The sequence below is a fragment of the Musa acuminata genome, chromosome BXJ1-2 (genome assembly GCF_036884655.1).
Source record: "Musa acuminata AAA Group cultivar baxijiao chromosome BXJ1-2, Cavendish_Baxijiao_AAA, whole genome shotgun sequence".
In the NCBI taxonomy this organism is placed as follows: Eukaryota; Viridiplantae; Streptophyta; class Magnoliopsida; order Zingiberales; family Musaceae; genus Musa; species Musa acuminata.
This window is the reverse complement of record NC_088328.1, coordinates 27,063,955-27,081,058: the sequence shown is the minus strand read 5'-3', so window position 1 is coordinate 27,081,058 and position 17,104 is coordinate 27,063,955. Positions and strand designations below refer to the sequence as shown.

At 43.8% G+C, this 17,104-nt stretch overlaps 3 protein-coding genes across 3 annotated transcripts; 2 read left to right on the top strand and 1 right to left on the bottom strand.

Annotated features, from left to right (window-relative positions):
- Positions 1-2,117: 2,117 nt before the first annotated feature.
- On the bottom strand, positions 2,118-6,140 carry LOC135606338 (glucan endo-1,3-beta-glucosidase 1-like). The gene is made up of 4 exons (XM_065097394.1): positions 5,666-6,140; positions 4,297-5,577; positions 2,906-2,933; positions 2,118-2,457 (listed from the first exon to the last, which is right to left on the bottom strand). Exons 1-4 carry the CDS (start codon positions 5,724-5,726, stop codon positions 2,289-2,291), a joined length of 1,539 nt encoding a protein of 512 aa, XP_064953466.1. The 5' UTR covers positions 5,727-6,140; the 3' UTR covers positions 2,118-2,288.
- A 1,181-nt stretch (positions 6,141-7,321) lies between these two features.
- Positions 7,322-10,231, top strand: LOC135606354 (5'-adenylylsulfate reductase 3, chloroplastic-like). The gene is made up of 6 exons (XM_065097395.1): positions 7,322-7,483; positions 7,570-7,879; positions 8,593-8,941; positions 9,061-9,195; positions 9,287-9,613; positions 9,707-10,231. Exons 1-6 carry the CDS (start codon positions 7,417-7,419, stop codon positions 9,935-9,937), a joined length of 1,419 nt encoding a protein of 472 aa, XP_064953467.1. The 5' UTR covers positions 7,322-7,416; the 3' UTR covers positions 9,938-10,231.
- Positions 10,232-12,831: 2,600 nt separating this feature from the next.
- On the top strand, positions 12,832-16,738 carry LOC135606329 (phytosulfokine receptor 2-like). The gene has a single exon (XM_065097392.1). The coding sequence runs from the start codon at positions 13,338-13,340 to the stop codon at positions 16,389-16,391; it is 3,054 nt and encodes a 1,017-aa protein (XP_064953464.1). The 5' UTR covers positions 12,832-13,337; the 3' UTR covers positions 16,392-16,738.
- Positions 16,739-17,104: the final 366 nt, after the last annotated feature.

The window sequence follows — 17,104 nt, the reverse complement described above, 5'->3', positions numbered from 1 at the left end:
ATAATTATGATATATATTGAAAAAAAATTGAGTCTTTGTGACTTGATTATGTATATATTAAGAATCTGAATTATTGAAATTAGGAGTGATCTTTGAGCACGGGATTATGAGTGATTTGGTTTAACTTGAGCATCAGGATTAAAAGTGGCACAATCAATTTACACACCACTTCCACTGCCATCTCTTCATAGAAAACTAACCCCACCCTTCTGTAAAGAAAGGAGAAGACCTACCATCATTGAATTGTATATAATATTTTTCGGTGTCACAATCCGAAGCACTGATAGTCCTTTTATACTCGAGCTCTCTCATCATCGTATTGGAATATTAGATCAGCTTTGATACCAATAAACTAACAGATGACAGGTAAGAAGAGGAAGAACTGGCAGCAGTAAAAGCTACTAGCAAATGGAGCTCCACTACATTTGTTCTGCAGACGGGACCAAAAGATGCATCTTTTTAGTCCTCTCAGCTGAGAGGGAACAAAGGAGCTCTTTGGGATCGCAAAGAAGCAACGCATGTGCAGCAGTGCCTATAAAAGTGAGGTGGTAAAGAACTAATCGAATGCACAATACTCGCATGCACGTGAAGGTTTCCGATCCCCGTCGGGTAATTATATCTTACCTATTAGTATTATAAATTTTATACTTCAAAAATTTATATCATGATCTCTAAAATAAAAAATAAATAAATAATCTTATTTGTCCTAACGTCATCAACTATATCGACGAAAAACATCATCAACTATATTGACGAAAAACATAACACATGATACCACATGTTTAATCAACATTAAAGTGATAGGTAAAAATATAATCGAAAATAAAAAAAGATATTGAAATTATCTTTTTGCTTATCAGTGCCACGTATTATATTTTTCATCAATACAATTCATGATATTGAGACAAATATGATTATTTATTTTACTTTGAAAATAATAAAAATCATAATATAATTTTTTTTAAAATATAAAAATCACGATGCTAATAAAGTCTAAATATAGAGGGTAATATATAATTAGCCATATTTTTGAGATTGATTAAAGTTTAACAAAATTAATAAATCAATTATCTCATTAAATTATGTCGTAATAATTAATTTGATGAAATTATCAGATCAGCCACCACTAGATTAAACTTTAGCCCTATCTAATGTTTCACTACTAGATTAGACTAAGGTATATAGATATTAGAGACAAGCTAAGACATAGATTGACTTATTGTGTCTCTTAATAGAGATCATTGAGTGTTTTGGTTTTGATCATGCATGTCAAAACTAGATTGATGCTATTCAATCATCACAAGTAAAAGTTGAGAGGACCAAGCTAAAAGTGCTTTGATCATGCAATCTATCTAAAGTGGTACCACATTTTCCTTAAAGCATCCAAAATAAAGCTGACAGTACAAATCTGAAGTGCTTTTTGATCCTGCAGTCTGAATGGTAGTTTCCTATCCTTGTGATGTTGCCATATAGCCTCACTCACTACAACTTCATCTTTCTCACTCATGATATCTTGATGTGCCAACTTCATCCGGTTGGTATCTAAAGAGGTCATCAACCCTTTTTCTTGGTCACTGATGTCATTCCCTCCATTTCCATGCATTCCAATAACTCCATTATTTAGAACAACATGGTAGGACTGATTAAAATGTACATTCTTCTTTGACATCCTAATAATATAAACTATATTATAATTTTCAGCAAAGCATTACCAACACAATTCAACAATGCCATCCCTCAAGTTTTCCAAGGTAAAATAAATGTTTTTGGTCTTTTGTTTCTTTATTAGGTCAAAAGATTTTGATGAAAGATAAAAAATTGATTCCAAGGTAAAATAAATGTTTTTGGCTTTTTGCTTCTTTATTAGATCAAAAGATTTTGATGAAAGATTAAAAAAAAAGATATCTGCAACTGAGAATTGCATGAATTATTAGTCATGATGTCTGCCAAGACTAACTCTAGATGTATCATGTGAACCAAGTACTTGGGGACAAAATGAACTGATAGAAGCTGAAGAGATACTACAATGAGCTGCTTATGTAAATAATCACCACAAATAACCTCTCAAATATAGCTTCTTTCGGATTTGATTCAGAGAACCATATAACAGAAAGAAATAGAAGGAAAAGAAGAACAACAAAATTTTATTATGGAAAGAACAAATATTACAAAAGGAATGAAGAAAATCGATTCAGGGGCTTTTACAAAATTTCCATAGAGAATGGACATCGCACCTCGACTCCCTCGAAATGTTTGCGAAAGATCCTATTAGTTAATTGCTGCCAGCATCAAGACATATGGTTCCATGACAAGGTAGAGACCACCAACATTATGCTTAAGATCATGGGGATAATGTGGTCATGTTCTATTCCAGTTCTTAGTCTCAGTACGGAGGGTATCCCGGCCTTACTGGCTAGAGTGGTATTCATCCCTGCTCCTGTAACATTCATCTGCTTGCTGGATACAACAACAAAGTTTAGAAGAAATAGCATTTTCATTATTTAGGATGTTACCAATAAGGTTTATATTGGTAATCAGATTTATAACAACAACAACAACAAACTGTTCCATGTCTTTTTATAATCGAATTGGAAACTAGAACTATATCAATCATTTTTGGATCAAAGACAGGGGGTTTGGTGGTCAAGTAGTTGAAAAATTAAAGAAAAATGACAAAAAATATATTCAAGAGTTCCTCATCTATACATAAGTTTTAGCTTCTAATATTTTCTTTCTTTTTTCCAACCATATAATGACTTTTATTACTTTTTTGTACTTCTATCATTGTTAACTTCTAGCGTATTTCTGTAGTCTTATTTTACAACTTGAAATGCCAATGGACAAAATTAGAGCATTTAGAGCAGTGTCAAAACTGTTAAAAGGTAGTGACTATTAAAGTTCTCACCTTCCAGGAAAGATGCAATCCCCATGACCTGCGAGGTAGCATGATGGTGTTTTCAGTGGTCAATAATAAGGTAATACACTCATAATGAAAGATAAAATAATGAACTAGAATTTTTTGTACCATAAGAAATAGCTAAAAGGTAAAGCAAGAAGATATGGTGCCGATTAAACAATTGCAACTACAATTTTGGACTTCATAGAATGGCCTAATTGCGATGCACAACAGCCAGAGAAGAACATTTCTCAAACAGATGCATTAAGACAGCTATCTCCTCAACATAGTCTGAATCTTTTAAGCAGTAGCTAGTAAAAAGAAACACATCCGGTCATGCAGCACTTGTATGAGTCTTACAAAACCATTACTAAATGTACAATGGACTAATGTGATGGACCTCCCTTGAAATCATGATAACCTGTTACGATGGACCCCCACTGAGTTTTTCGGACACCAAATCTTTCTGACTTCTGTTCTTTCTTGCCTATTGAGATTTTCAATGTCAGTATAGGTTCATATTTGGTTACCGAAGTACATGAAGAGGAGGATTGTGCTAATTCTGCTGTCTCATTCTCATCTTTAGTTAATGGCTTTGTAGGTTTGTCAGTAAGCAAGCAAGATACACACATCAGATATCGATAACAGATGTTTTCTTCCATTACACCCAATCATTATATAAGAAAAACAATATTGTATTTAATCACACTACTAAAAATTACACTTGAGAAAAGAAATTCAAAATTCAATAATTGAGACAGCTAATATCGTTCATAAAGATGATCAGTAACAAATGGTTTCTTGTTCATAGGCCTGATGTTATCATGGTTGGTTTAATGCCTTTGTGGCCACGGTCCCATTAGCCCTAGAACAATCAACCTGATAAGAGAGAGCACACAAAGAAAAGCAACAGATTTCCCTCACTTTCAGAAGAACTCAGTAGCTGAACAATGGTACAAAAATGACAACCCTCACGTAGAAGAGTAGCTTAAAAGGACTTGTTTAAGCTGTGGTAGAGGTGAGAAGGCCTCCACAACCAGAGTTCTTCTGATGGGATAGCATTCAGATGCAAGCAGTAACAAACAAGATTTACAGAAGGATCCAGCACACTCTGCGCTGCTCTGCTGTTCTCCTCTGAGCTCAGTGTCCCATCTCTTTGTTGTGGTACCCAAATCTACTCCTACCAGTCCACCTAACTCTCCTTTCAATAAACTCAATTGCACTACCTGCTTGCTTTTGGCCTTTGATAAGCAAGCCATTGATGTTAATTCACTCCTATTGATTTTGAGCTACCAGTAAACTTAAAGCAATGCAACACTGTAACATTTTAATTAAGATGATGCAATGGAAACAGGTTGTAATAGTAGTAATTGAGCTAAAGAGAAGCTTAATTGACGCACTTGGGTCGGTGGTGGTGACCATGGCGACGCCCTGGAAGTAGCAGGAGCCGGCGGCCTTCCCCTCCTTCTGGTAGTAGCTGTCGAAGGCATACGAGGCGTGGCCAGTCACGTCGTTGGGCGCGTAGCAGCTCTCCCCAGGCTGTATCTCCGAACAGTTGGCCCGCCCCGGCCCGCACGCCCAGTCCAGCGCCGCCTGCAGCCCCCGCCGGTCCGCCCCCTCCGCCGCCACGCAGTACGTCCGGTTCGTGGTGTCGTTGGCCAGGAAACCCCCGGCCCCCGCCACGTGCAGCAGGTACACCGGCGTCCCGTTGCCGTAGAAGAGGCCCCAGCTGGCTTCCGACGCCGGACCCGGGCGCAGGTCCTCGTCGAACAGCTCGTAGATGTAGACGCTGGGGGTGGCCTCGGGGCGCAGCGGCGTGCCGGCGCGGTCGAGCACGTGGCGGATGACGTTGGAATTGTAGATGCTGGCGAGCTCCCGGGTGGCATAGGGCTCGTCACGGCGGGAGCCATTGGCAGGCCACCCGGTCTCGGTGATGAGCACGGGCACGCTGGTGAAATTGAGGTTGCGCATGGCGACGTAGGCGGCGTCGATCATGGCGTCGAGCACGTTGGTGTAGTGGAGGAGGGTGTTGGGGTCGACCTCCTCGAGGGCCGGGCGGAGGGGCTTGAAGAGGGCGTTGTCGAGGGGAATGGCGCCGCGGCCCTGCATGAAGGCATAGTAGGGGTAGAGGTTGAGCATGAGCGGCGCGGCGGTGTCGTTGAGGAAACGCAGGAGGGGGGTGAGGAAGCCGTTGGCCAGCGACTGGTTGAAGTAGGCCTGGGAGGGCGGGAAGGGGTCGAGGATGACGGAAAATGGCAGCGGGGTGGAGACCGGGATGGAAGAGAGGTTGGCGGCGGCGAGGGCGGCGGAGAGGGAGCGGAGGGCCGGGAGGAGGAGCGGGAGGACCGAAGGCAGCGCGGTGGGGACCTCGTCGCCCACGGCCACGGCCGAGATGGGGGTGTCCGGGTGGAAGGGGACGACGTGGCGGGCGACCCAGGCGGCGGCGGTGGCCGGGGAGGAGCCCAGGGCGAGCAGCTGGTTATTGGGCACGCCGACGGCCACGGAGACGCCGGCACCGGCCAGCGCCGACAGGATTCCCGGGTCGGCGTCGTAGAGGCGGACGTGCTTGATCTGCTGCGCCTCGACGAAGGCGGCGAGGTCCGCCGGCGGAAACAGGTTCGACACGTCGGTGCCAATGTTCACGCCCACGAACGGCTGCTCCGCTCTAGCTGCTGCTGCAACTGCAAAACAACCCATGCAAACCTCAGCATCATCAGTAACAACAGAATCCAGAGCTAAAGATGTGATCACAGCTCAATCATACTTTACCAGCAGGCAGAGAACGGAAGACTAAGAGGAGAGCGAGGAAGGGGAAGGGGTTTGCTCCCATGAGGATCCCTTTTTGGGGGTCGGACTGTAGTTGGATTTATCCCCGGTCGAAAGTGGAAACACCGATGGCATTATTTTCCCGAACGGAGGTTGGTGGGTTGGTGGGAAGAGACTTTTTATCGTCTTCCGCTGCTGTCGGAGTCGTTCTTGTTGCCATTGTCGTTGCTGCTGCTGCTGCTCATCCGTAAGTTCTTTTACCATGGCTTGTGACCATGAGAGGCGGACGAAGCAACAAGATTAGTGACACAAATGATTCAAATCTGGTGAGCAACAACCATATAAGTTGGTCATCCTCATCAATGTTGGCGATGAATCCTTGGATTCTCACGTTGGAAGAGCGCGTCTCATCCAACACTGACAGCGACAGCTACACTTACCTGTGCTCGCCTCCTTCCTGAGCCTGTGGATGTGGTGAGCGTCTAAATCTAGCAGGATTGACAGCGTTCGACTGCGCACAACATGGCTTGCAAGTGGTAGATCACGTGGACACATCCTGTGTTCTCTCATGACCCACCAAAACTGCTGCTTTCCGACGCCAAGCTCTTTTTCTTTTGGGGGGTATTTCCATGGTATATAATGTTCTGATTTTGTCATATAAATCATAAATAATGGCTTCAGATCTTTGATCCAATCATCTTCCTTACAGAACCCTATAATGTGTTTCTCCTTAGAGGAGGAGGAGGAGAAAACTAACGAAGATGTATGGTTTCTGTGCTGTATCCATGTGTCATTCACGAGGGCATCACGTGACACTGAAATCCAACCAAGTGAAATCACACCATCCATCGCATGAAGGACTGGGCTTTATGATTTCTATGCATAAATAAATGCATCATTTTACATATGCAATTTTAACCCATTGACATCAACACAACAAACAGAGATTAATAAATATTATTAGTTGATGTTATGTGTTGGGTGATTTTTTTTATAAAAAAAGTAAATTAATTTTCATGGTACTATTTTTCAATAAATTATAATCTATTAAAAAATATTATAAACAGAACATTGTATCTGATTCAATGGATCTATCTAAAATTAATCGATAGATATACAAAAAAAAAATGGGAGAAGAATATTCAGTGAATCTAAAAAAAAAAAAAGAGAGATGTCCTCTCATAAATATAAAAAATAATATCATAATAAAATTAAAAATATTTTTTTTTTTTTGAGAATTTGCCATTATGATCAAATATTGTCATATGTTAGCGGTGTAGATATAGCAATTAATTTGAACAGCCATATATAGATCCACATGGCCGCCCAAATTGACTCCCTTGACAACAAAGTGAGATTCTTCATTGGAGTATACAAATTGCCTAATCAAACATAATAAAGAATATGCTTGTCATTTTTTGAGTACTTTAAAGCATTTTGCTCCACATAAAATAATAAACGGTAGTGTGGTATTTTGTGGCATTATAAACCACTCTTTACTTGTGGCATAAAATAACAAAAGCGACGGCAGCGCCTTCGTCTGGCGAGAGATCGGACCATCCGTCGGATGCCACGTGTCAAGTTCCATGTTCGCCCGGAATACCGTCCCGATTCAATGAACCGAGGCGGCCTGCTTCCCATGGTTTGCACTATTTATGCTTTGGCCTCCGACTCTTCCGTTCCCAAGAACGTGAAATCTCTTCTCTGTTTCGTAGGAATTTTGGCTAGTTTGGTTGTTCGATTTTGTTTCCGTAATGGCTTCCGCCGCGGCTATCTCGAGCTCGATCACTTCCCGTTCCCTCCTCTCTGGGGACTTCAAAGGTATTAACTTGCTCCGTCTTCCGCTTTCTTAAGATTACGCCTTTCCCCATTTCTGAGCTAAAAAAATGTTTTTTTTCTCCTTTTAGCGGCCTTAATTGCGTCCATTAGGCATCCGGAGCCGTCGATTGCCACGTCGGCGGCGAGCGGTGGTCCCCGGCCGCGGCGGATGCTGGCGCGGCCGTGCTGTGCCGTCGAACCCACCAAGAGGAACGACTCGGTAGTCCCCTCTGCGGCGGTGGCGGAGGCGGCGAACGCTGCGGTAGGGGAGGAGGCTACGGCGCCATCAGCAGCGGTGGACTATGAGGAGCTAAATAAGGCGCTCGAGAACGCTTCGCCGTTGGAGATCATGGATAGGGCTCTGGATATGTTCGGAAACGAAATCGCAATTGCTTTCAGGTTAAAAAGAGCTTCCGTTCTCTACCCTTTTTTGTTTCTCGTCTTAGTTTCTGGTTGCAACACGATAATTACTGTTGGTATTCAATTACATGTAAGTGGAAGTATAATATAATTTTTTGTTTAGGAGCTCTTTGATATGTGCTTACTTTCTAAATGATTTAGTAGTCCAAAGATGCAATGTTTATCTAAAGCATTTTCTTTTATGTAATCAGGTTAAGAAATGATATTTCTCCTAAATAAAGTTGTTACCCAATGGAGAACTATTAATTTGATAGACCTAAATGGTTAAACTTTAGGTAATACTAGTAAACTCAAACCTCCTCCTCCTTGCTCATAGAAGTAGTTGAAACCTTATTAGATCTTGAGTTTAATGATTTTGAGAGATTATGGTAAGTGTTTCAACAAATTATTATCTTTCTTTGAAAAGGAGGGTAAGGTGGTGGCAGTCTACAATAGTTGAATCATAATGAGATCTTAAATTAGATAACTTGATAGATTATGGAAAATTTTTGAGTAAATCCTCATCAATTTTCTTTTTTTTAGAGGACACTCACTTTTTTTTTTTTTTTTTGAAGTGAGATCCAAGTTTTTAATTTGTTTATCAAGAACACTCACTTGTTGTTGCAAAGATGTGAAATGAAAAGCCTTAATAGTTTCTTTCTTTTTAGTTGTAAGCTTAGGGCAGGATACTAACTTGAAGTTTTGTCTAACAGTGGAGCAGAGGATGTCGCTCTGATAGAGTATGCTAAGTTAACCGGCAGGCCATTTAGGGTCTTCAGCCTTGATACAGGGAGGTTGAATCCGGAGACATACAAGTTCTTTGATGCTGTAGAGAAACACTATGACATCCACATCGAGTACACGTTCCCAGATGCCGGGGAGGTGCAGGCCCTTGTTAGAAGCAAAGGCCTCTTCTCGTTCTATGAAGATGGGCACCAGGAGTGCTGCAGAGTGAGGAAGGTGAGGCCTTTGAGAAGGATGCTGAAGGGCCTCCGTGCTTGGGTCACTGGACAGAGGAAGGATCAGTCTCCTGGCACCAGAGCCAATATCCCTCTTGTGCAGGTATCTATCTGTTATTTCTACGATGTCAGGAATTAAAGTTCCATAAATGAGAGGTGCAATATATCTGATAGTTCCATATCCTAGGTTCAAGTATTGAACTTGTCGATTTGTCTCTGCAGGTAGATCCTGTTTTTGAGGGGGTCGACGGCCTTGGTAGCTTGATAAAGTGGAATCCAGTTGCAGATGTGGAGGGAAAGGACATATGGAATTTCCTTCGAACCATGAATGTTCCTGTGAACTCCTTGCACTCGCAGGTAAGCTCTCCCAGGATTCAAATTGCAAGAAGTTCTGCTGATGCTTTCTTATAGATACTCAAGTTCTTGCTACGTCTTGTTCTGGGTCCAGGGTTACGTCTCTATTGGTTGTGAGCCCTGCACCAGACCAGTCTTGCCCGGCCAACATGAGCGGGAAGGTAGATGGTGGTGGGAAGATGCGACGGCCAAGGAGTGTGGACTCCACAAGGGGAACCTTAAGCAGGATGAGGCAGGAAAATTGGGTGCGAATGGGAACGGGGTTGCGGCCGCCAATGGTGTTGACGGAACAGTAGACATTTTTGAGACCCAAGCCATTGTTAACCTTAGCAGGCCTGGGATAGAAAACTTGCTGAAACTTGAGAAGCGCCAGGAACCATGGCTGGTTGTCCTCTATGCTCCTTGGTGCCGATTCTGTCAGGTAAGAGACAATTTTGGACGCACTAAGGCTGTGATGATACAGGTGAATCTGATGATTTTGCAAGAGACTGATGGACTTTTTATCATAATTCAGGGAATGGAAACATCCTACATGGAGTTGGCTGAGAAACTCGTTGGCTCCGGCATCAAGGTTGGGAAGTTCCGAGCCGATGGCGACCAGAAGCCATTTGCTCAGAAAGAGCTACGATTGGGAAGCTTCCCCACGATCCTGTTTTTCCCCAAAAACACATCTAGGCCGATCAAGTATCCATCCGAAAAGCGCGACGTTGATTCGCTTCTGGCATTTATCAATGCTCTTAGATGAAGTTGAGTTGCCGCTGGACATAAGTCTTCACTCTCATCTGGGTGCCGGCTTCAGATGATACAAAAGAAGGTGTCTGGCAGGATCCTGTACCATGCTTGGCTTCCCCTCTTCTCTCAGTTTGCTTTAGATGGGGGAGTAATATGTTGATAAGGGCCAACTACATAGTATCTGGAATCAAATTCGATGTTGTCTGTAATCAGAACTTGTGGGTGATCGCCCACTCTAAAGTTCCTATTCAGTTTCGTAGTGTGGTTTGATATGCTCATAAGAATAAATTTTTTGAATCTTGTGGAAGATTTGGTTTGAGATGATTTGCCAATCATGGGTTGTATTAGTAAATTCTGCTCATATATATAGATCTCAAGACTGATTTATGATAGAGTCCTGCACAAGACACTTGTTGAGATGTTAGATCTTTTCTTTCACCAACACAATTCTTAACTAGTCTTCTCAGTGGTTTATAGATTAACAGGGTAAATCACTTCTTAGAAGACTGCCCTTTTCAGTATCCTCTATGTTCATAATAACCACAACCTCTCCTAAATTCTGACAGCCTCTCTCTTTTGTCCTTTCACAAGCAGTGACAAGCCTGGAAAATTTCTCTGTTTACAAGGATGAGAAAGAAATAATAGAAACGGCTGAAGTGGAAAGGGTTGTTCTTGTTCTGCAACCTTACTCATCCTCTTGAGATTCCCTTTTCTCTTCCCAATCATTATCTCCATTGATTGACCTCATTCTTCTGCACCATTAAAGTCTCTCTTCTCTCGCTCTGTCATAATGTTCCATCAAGTAATGCGCTGCAACATTTGAAGAGAAGATGGGCATCATCCTAATGGCCACAAGTTCCAGTTTCCAAGTCCACATGTTGTCCCTTTCTTTTTCTCCATCACCTTCAGTCCCATGTTGTTGGCTAGCTCTTGTCTGGGAACCTTCCTCTGTAGTCTGTAGGACTATAAGTATTCAGCATTTGTCTACTCCTCTGAGATCTCAGCTGCAGAGGTTAGCCTCTCCACATCGAGATTGCTTGAGCTTTTGAATTATGAAGGTGGTGTTTAATCTCCATGAATGATTCACTTGGATTCCTCCTGGGGCTGCATCAAACCAAGTTTTCATGGTTCAGTGCTGAGGCTCCATAGATCATTGCCAACCTCTGCCATGCAATTGGTTCATAGACCAACACCACTATCTTGCATTGTTTTAGTAGTGATCACTATCTTGAACTAGTAGGCTACGAGGAGCACACAAATATCTTTAGCTCATACTTTAATCTTCTAGGATCTTAGATTTTATATACTGCATTCACTTCAACAGTCTGCTTTACATTTACAGCATATAAGTTCTTCAATGTTATATCATAGAAGTTTCATCTTTAGGGGATTAATAAGTACTGCTGCATTCTGAAGCATATGCTGTTAAGTAGTCAATTGGGTTCATGGGGCATCAGTTCTTTCAAGGTAGAAACTAAAAGTTGAATACAGGTGCAAGCATATGCCTAACTTAGTGGTTGGGATCTCAATGTGACATAAACAAGCATTTTCTTGGAAGAAAATAGGCAACTGGGGCTCTGTTTTTGACTCTTGGCCTCATGTTCTTTTGGTAGAATCCTTAGACAAGAAACTAAATCAAATAAATCACTATACAGATGCTTGGGGAAATATAATAATTGGCACCAAAATCATGTTGAATATGATTAATGAACATTTCATCTCTCAGAAAAGCTATCAGAAACTTCATCAGAGTTTCAACCTTGTCTCAAACTGCTCCCCTAAGAAAGTGGCATTCACCCACTTCTTATTTGACAATCTATCATACCTGTACCTGAGCAAAATTTTCAGAGCATGCAACAGCTAAAGTAGCAGTGAAACAAGTAATATTTCTGTAGGATGTGAGCCAACAGTTCCACCTAGCTTCCTTCCTCCATGTAAATTTATGGACCCATCCATGCCATAATGGATATTTAGCTAACTAGCCATGCTATGGTCCAAGAAATCATGATTCTAAACACTCATATTGCCTACTGCAATGGCCAGTGATTCAAAGTCTTCATCATGATTCTATGCACTTCAAGGATGCCATCCATCCATGGCCTCTGCAGGAGATAAGTTGTGATGACTGTGGGATGAACAGCAGCCGTAACATACGCATCCATTGAACACAGAGTCAGAGACATGGATGCAACTTTATCTGCTGCTCTTGCTTGAAGGAAGATAAAGCAACAGCTTGTTCATCACTCCGTAGGTGATCCCGAGGAGTTGACTGCCTTGAGAAGTCTGACCATTGTTTTCCTTGTACAGCCATGCGCTTGGGTAGCTAGTGATTTTAATATGTCCTTATCACGGGAGGCGTAGCAAATCCAAAGACGTAATAGCCCATCAGATGCATTCGGAGACCACTACTCTCCTCCCTCCCCCACCCTCCGGCCTTCCCTCCATTGGAGGCAATAAAGAAAAAGGGAGAGTTAGTGGGATTCACATGCAATGATTCAAAAGGCACGCAAACCAGTTGACCCGAGAACGCAGGGAATCCCACCGGTCCCTCTCTTGCGCGTGACGGTCGCCCCCCCTTGAATCGAATCCGGTCCGGTTCTTCTTAGGACGCGGTTGATTTGCTTCCGGGAGAGTGATTTGGTATCCGGTTCATTTTTCTGGTTGATGGATCGGACCGGTTTCGGTTCGCTCATTAAATGCACACCCGCAATAGCATACGCACCCAAGTGAGCACTGAGCGGCCCGAGGTAGGGAAGCAACGGCAGCAGGAGAGGAAGAAGAGGGGCGAGCATTAAAGAAAGGAGGACTGCATGCACTTGGAAGGCACTGCCCGGGTCAGCACCCACCCACATTTATTTGAGGGTCCCACCGGAAGACACCCACAAAGATCACTAGCTACCAGCCAAAACCCAAACCAAAAAAGAACCTCCTCCTCTTCCTGCTTTCTCTGCTCTCTGCTTCCTTCCTTTTCTTTAAGCTTTTGCTTGATGTTTCTGTGCAGGCCAACAGAGCCTCTTCTCTTCTCTGTTGAACGAGCCACATGGTGGTAGCATGAGAGAAACAATTCCCTTCTCCAGAAGAAGCTCTTGAAAGAAAAGCAAGAAAAAGAAAAGTTGGCATAAAGAAAAGGAGGCAGTGAGAGAGGAGAAATGGTGGCATAGAAGGTGGCCTTGTGTTGGGCCCAAAGGGAACCATTGCTTCACCCACAAGCCCCCTTCTCCTCCCCCTCTCTCCTTTCCATGCCCCCCCTCTTCCCCTCCTCCTCCTCCTCCACCTCCTCCTCTTCCTCTTCCTTGGGATGTATGCACTCTCACCTTCTTTCTTTGACCACCTCTTCCATGCATGAGTTCCCCCCATCGAGTATTTAAGCCTCACTCTCTGCTTCCTCCTCCTTTCTTTGTCTCCCTCTCGTCATGGCTTCGTCCTCTCCCACAACCTTCTTCTTGAAATGGGCACTACTGCTCTGCTCGCTCTGCCCGGCCCTCGCCGGCCCGTCCTCCTCCTGCCACCCCGCCGACCTGCAAGCCCTCGCGGAATTTGCCGGAAACCTCACTGCCGGCTCCATCCTGTCCAACTGGTCTCGCCCCGAGCTCTGCTGCAGCTGGGACGGCATCGTCTGCTCCGAGACCAGCGGTCGATCGTCCGGCCCTGGCCGCCGCGTCGTGGAGCTCCTCCTTTCCGGTCGCGGACTGAGCGGAGTCCTCGCGAGCTCCATGGACCGGCTCGAGGTTCTCGATCTCAGCTTCAATGCGCTGTCGGGGTCGATCGCTGCCGTTGGCCGCATGACGGCGCTGCGGGCCGTGAACCTGTCCTCCAACAACTTCAGCGGGCCTCTTCCGGACCTCACATCGCTGCCTGCTCTCGCCGTCTTCAATGTCAGCAACAACTCGCTCGCGGGTCCGATCCATCCCGACATTTGTGCCGGCGCTGCAGCGATCGAGGTTCTTGATCTGTCGGTGAACTCGTTCTCAGGGCCACTCCCTGACGAAACGGTAGCTGAGTGCAGCGCGACGCTGCGGGAGCTGTACCTCGGCTACAACTCCCTCTCAGGTGACCTCCCCGACTCTCTCTTCGATTTCGTTGCATTGGAGAAGTTGTCGCTCGCCTCGAACGATCTCTCGGGACAGCTCGGCGAGAGGTTTAGCAAGCTCTCTAGCCTTCGAACACTCATCGTTTCGGGTAACCGGTTCTCCGGCCCCCTCCCCAATGTGTTTGGAAACCTTACCAAGCTCCAGCAGTTGGTTGCACACTGCAATACCTTCAATGGAACCCTTCCTCGATCGTTGGAACTCTGTGCAATGCTTAGGGACCTTGATCTCCGGAACAATTCTATTTCAGGTTCCATTAATCTTGATTTCTCACGAATGAAGTTGCTCACATCACTTGATCTCGCCACAAACCATTTTTATGGCCATCTTCCTGTTAGCCTTTCCGATTGCCAAGCATTAAAGACCCTAAGCCTTGCTAAGAACGGTCTCTCTGGTCAGGTCCCCGAGGAATTTGGGAATCTTGCATCTCTTACTTTGCTCTCATTGTCTAATAATAGCTTCCAGAATGTATGGACAGCTTTGGAGATCCTCCAAAGGTGCAAGAACCTCACCACACTTATCCTCACCAAGAATTTCCACGGAGAAGAGATTCCTGACATTCCTCTGAGGTTTGAGAACTTGGAGGTTCTCGCTATTGGAAACTGCGCCCTTACTGGCCAACTCCCGCTCTGGCTATTGGATTGCAAGAGGTTGCAAGTCTTGGATTTGTCATGGAACCACTTGACCGGTGGAATTCCTCCTTTGATCGGGCAGCTTGATAATCTAATTTACTTGGACATCTCAAACAATTCCCTGACTGGTGAAATCCCCAAGAATTTGACACAGCTGAAGAGTCTGATTAATATTAGCAGCTCAGCAACAAGGTCTTCGATTGGCTTGCCATTATATGTTAAGCGCAATCAGAGCATCAGCGGTTTGCAATACAATCAACTGTCAAATTTTCCTCCATCGTTGTACTTGAATGATAATGGCTTCAACGGGATGATTTGGCCGGAATTTGGGAACTTGAAGGCACTCCATGTCTTAGACATGAGCAATAACAGTATCACAGGGAGCATTCCAGATACGCTCTCTGAGATGTCAAATCTGGAGGTACTGGATTTGTCATACAATGAACTTAATGGATCTATTCCTGCATCCTTGAGCAAGCTCAATTTTTTATCAAAGTTTAGCGTAGCCCATAACAATTTGAAAGGAGAGATTCCAACCGGGGGCCAATTCTTCAGTTTTTCCAACTCTAGTTTTGATGGAAACTCAGGACTGTGTCGGTCACCATGTCCTTCTAACAAAACTCAAGCACTGGGGCTGAGTCCTGAAATTCCATCAAATATGAACAATAAGTTTGGAAAAACCGGCATACTTAATATAACTATTGGCATCGGTGTTGGTATTGCATTTCTTTTAGCTGTTGTCTTGTTTAAAATGTCGCGGAAGGATGCTGGTGTTCCAGTAGATGAGGTTGAATTGGAAGATGGATCATATACATCATCCGAATTGGGTTCCAAGCTGGTACTTTTCTTTCAAAACTCTGATGCGAAAGAGCTTACGATCAATGATCTTCTGAAATCTACAAATAACTTTGACCAATCAAATATAATTGGCTGTGGAGGATTTGGGCTGGTCTACAAGGCATATCTTCCAGATGGTACAAAAGCTGCAATCAAGAGGCTTTCTGGTGACTGTGGACAGATGGAACGAGAATTCCGTGCAGAGGTGGAAGCACTCTCCAGGGCTCAGCATAAGAACCTCGTCTCCCTGAAAGGCTATTGCAGGTGTGGGAATGATAGATTGCTGATTTACACCTACATGGAAAATGGAAGTCTGGACTACTGGCTTCATGAGAGGGCTGATGGTGGATCTTTACTCAAGTGGGAGGTCAGGTTGAAGATTGCCCAAGGATCAGCAAGGGGATTGGCTTACTTGCACAAGATCTGTGAGCCCAACATCATCCACAGAGATGTTAAATCAAGCAACATTTTGCTGGATGATAGATTCGAAGCCCATCTGGCAGATTTCGGCCTGGCGAGGCTTATCGATCCCTACAAAACTCATGTCACCACTGACCTGGTTGGAACCTTAGGGTACATTCCTCCTGAGTACAGCCAAACATTGACGGCTACTCTGAAGGGTGATATCTTCAGCTTCGGAGTCGTTTTATTGGAGCTTCTCACCGGTAGAAGGCCTGTGGATATTTCCAAGGCGAAAGGTTGCAAAGATTTGGTTTCGTGGGTGCTTCAGATGAAATCCGAGAAGAAGGAAGAGCAGATGTTCGATACAGTAATTTGGAACAAGGCCCACGAAAAGCAGCTCTTATCAGTGCTGGAGACTGCTTGCAAGTGCATCAGCCCAGATCCGCGGAACAGGCCATCGATAGATCAAGTTGTCTCGTGGCTTCATGCTGCTGGCTCTGATGGATGATGTCTTAAATTTATAATCTCTTTCCGATGCATCTGCTCCTAAGTTTCGAAAGAATGGTGAAGTAAACTGAGTCAGTTTTGGCGAAAAATAGGTTGTAAATAAATGTGCTCTTTCCCATATCTCTTAGACAAGAAACCAGAATATATCTCAACCCTTCTTGGACTTGTTATCCAAAAGTCTCTTTTCATCTGCTCCACCTCCTACATGCTAGTTTTTCTTTCTGTTACTATTAGCACTAAAATGGCTAAGCTTATGGTCTACAGATGTTTATCTGGTCACATGAAATCTAGACTGAGCTTGCTTAATTTGCTTCGACCTTATATATGAGATTGCCAGGTTGATGTTTATGTTTTCTCGTTCCTTCCTGTGTTGCATCATTGAAGCATTTGAGAAATGACATTGCAACCATGCCGGAAGGATATTTTTCGTTATGATCATCTCGATTGATTATAATTCATACATTTATTTTTTTATTATTAATATTAAATTGATCGACGCACAAAGAGGAGTAAAATCTTGTTATCGTATTTAGCTGTAAAAGCATTTGTCGATTGTTCTTTAAATCAATCATCAATTTAAACGTCGTTACATGATCCAACGTTCCAAATTTGATACGTGCCTTCCTGGTCGTGATCGTCCGTAGAACAAGAGACTGAACCTGACATCATCCCGGAAAGCGGCAAACGTGAAGGAATTAGTCTCTCAGACTAAGG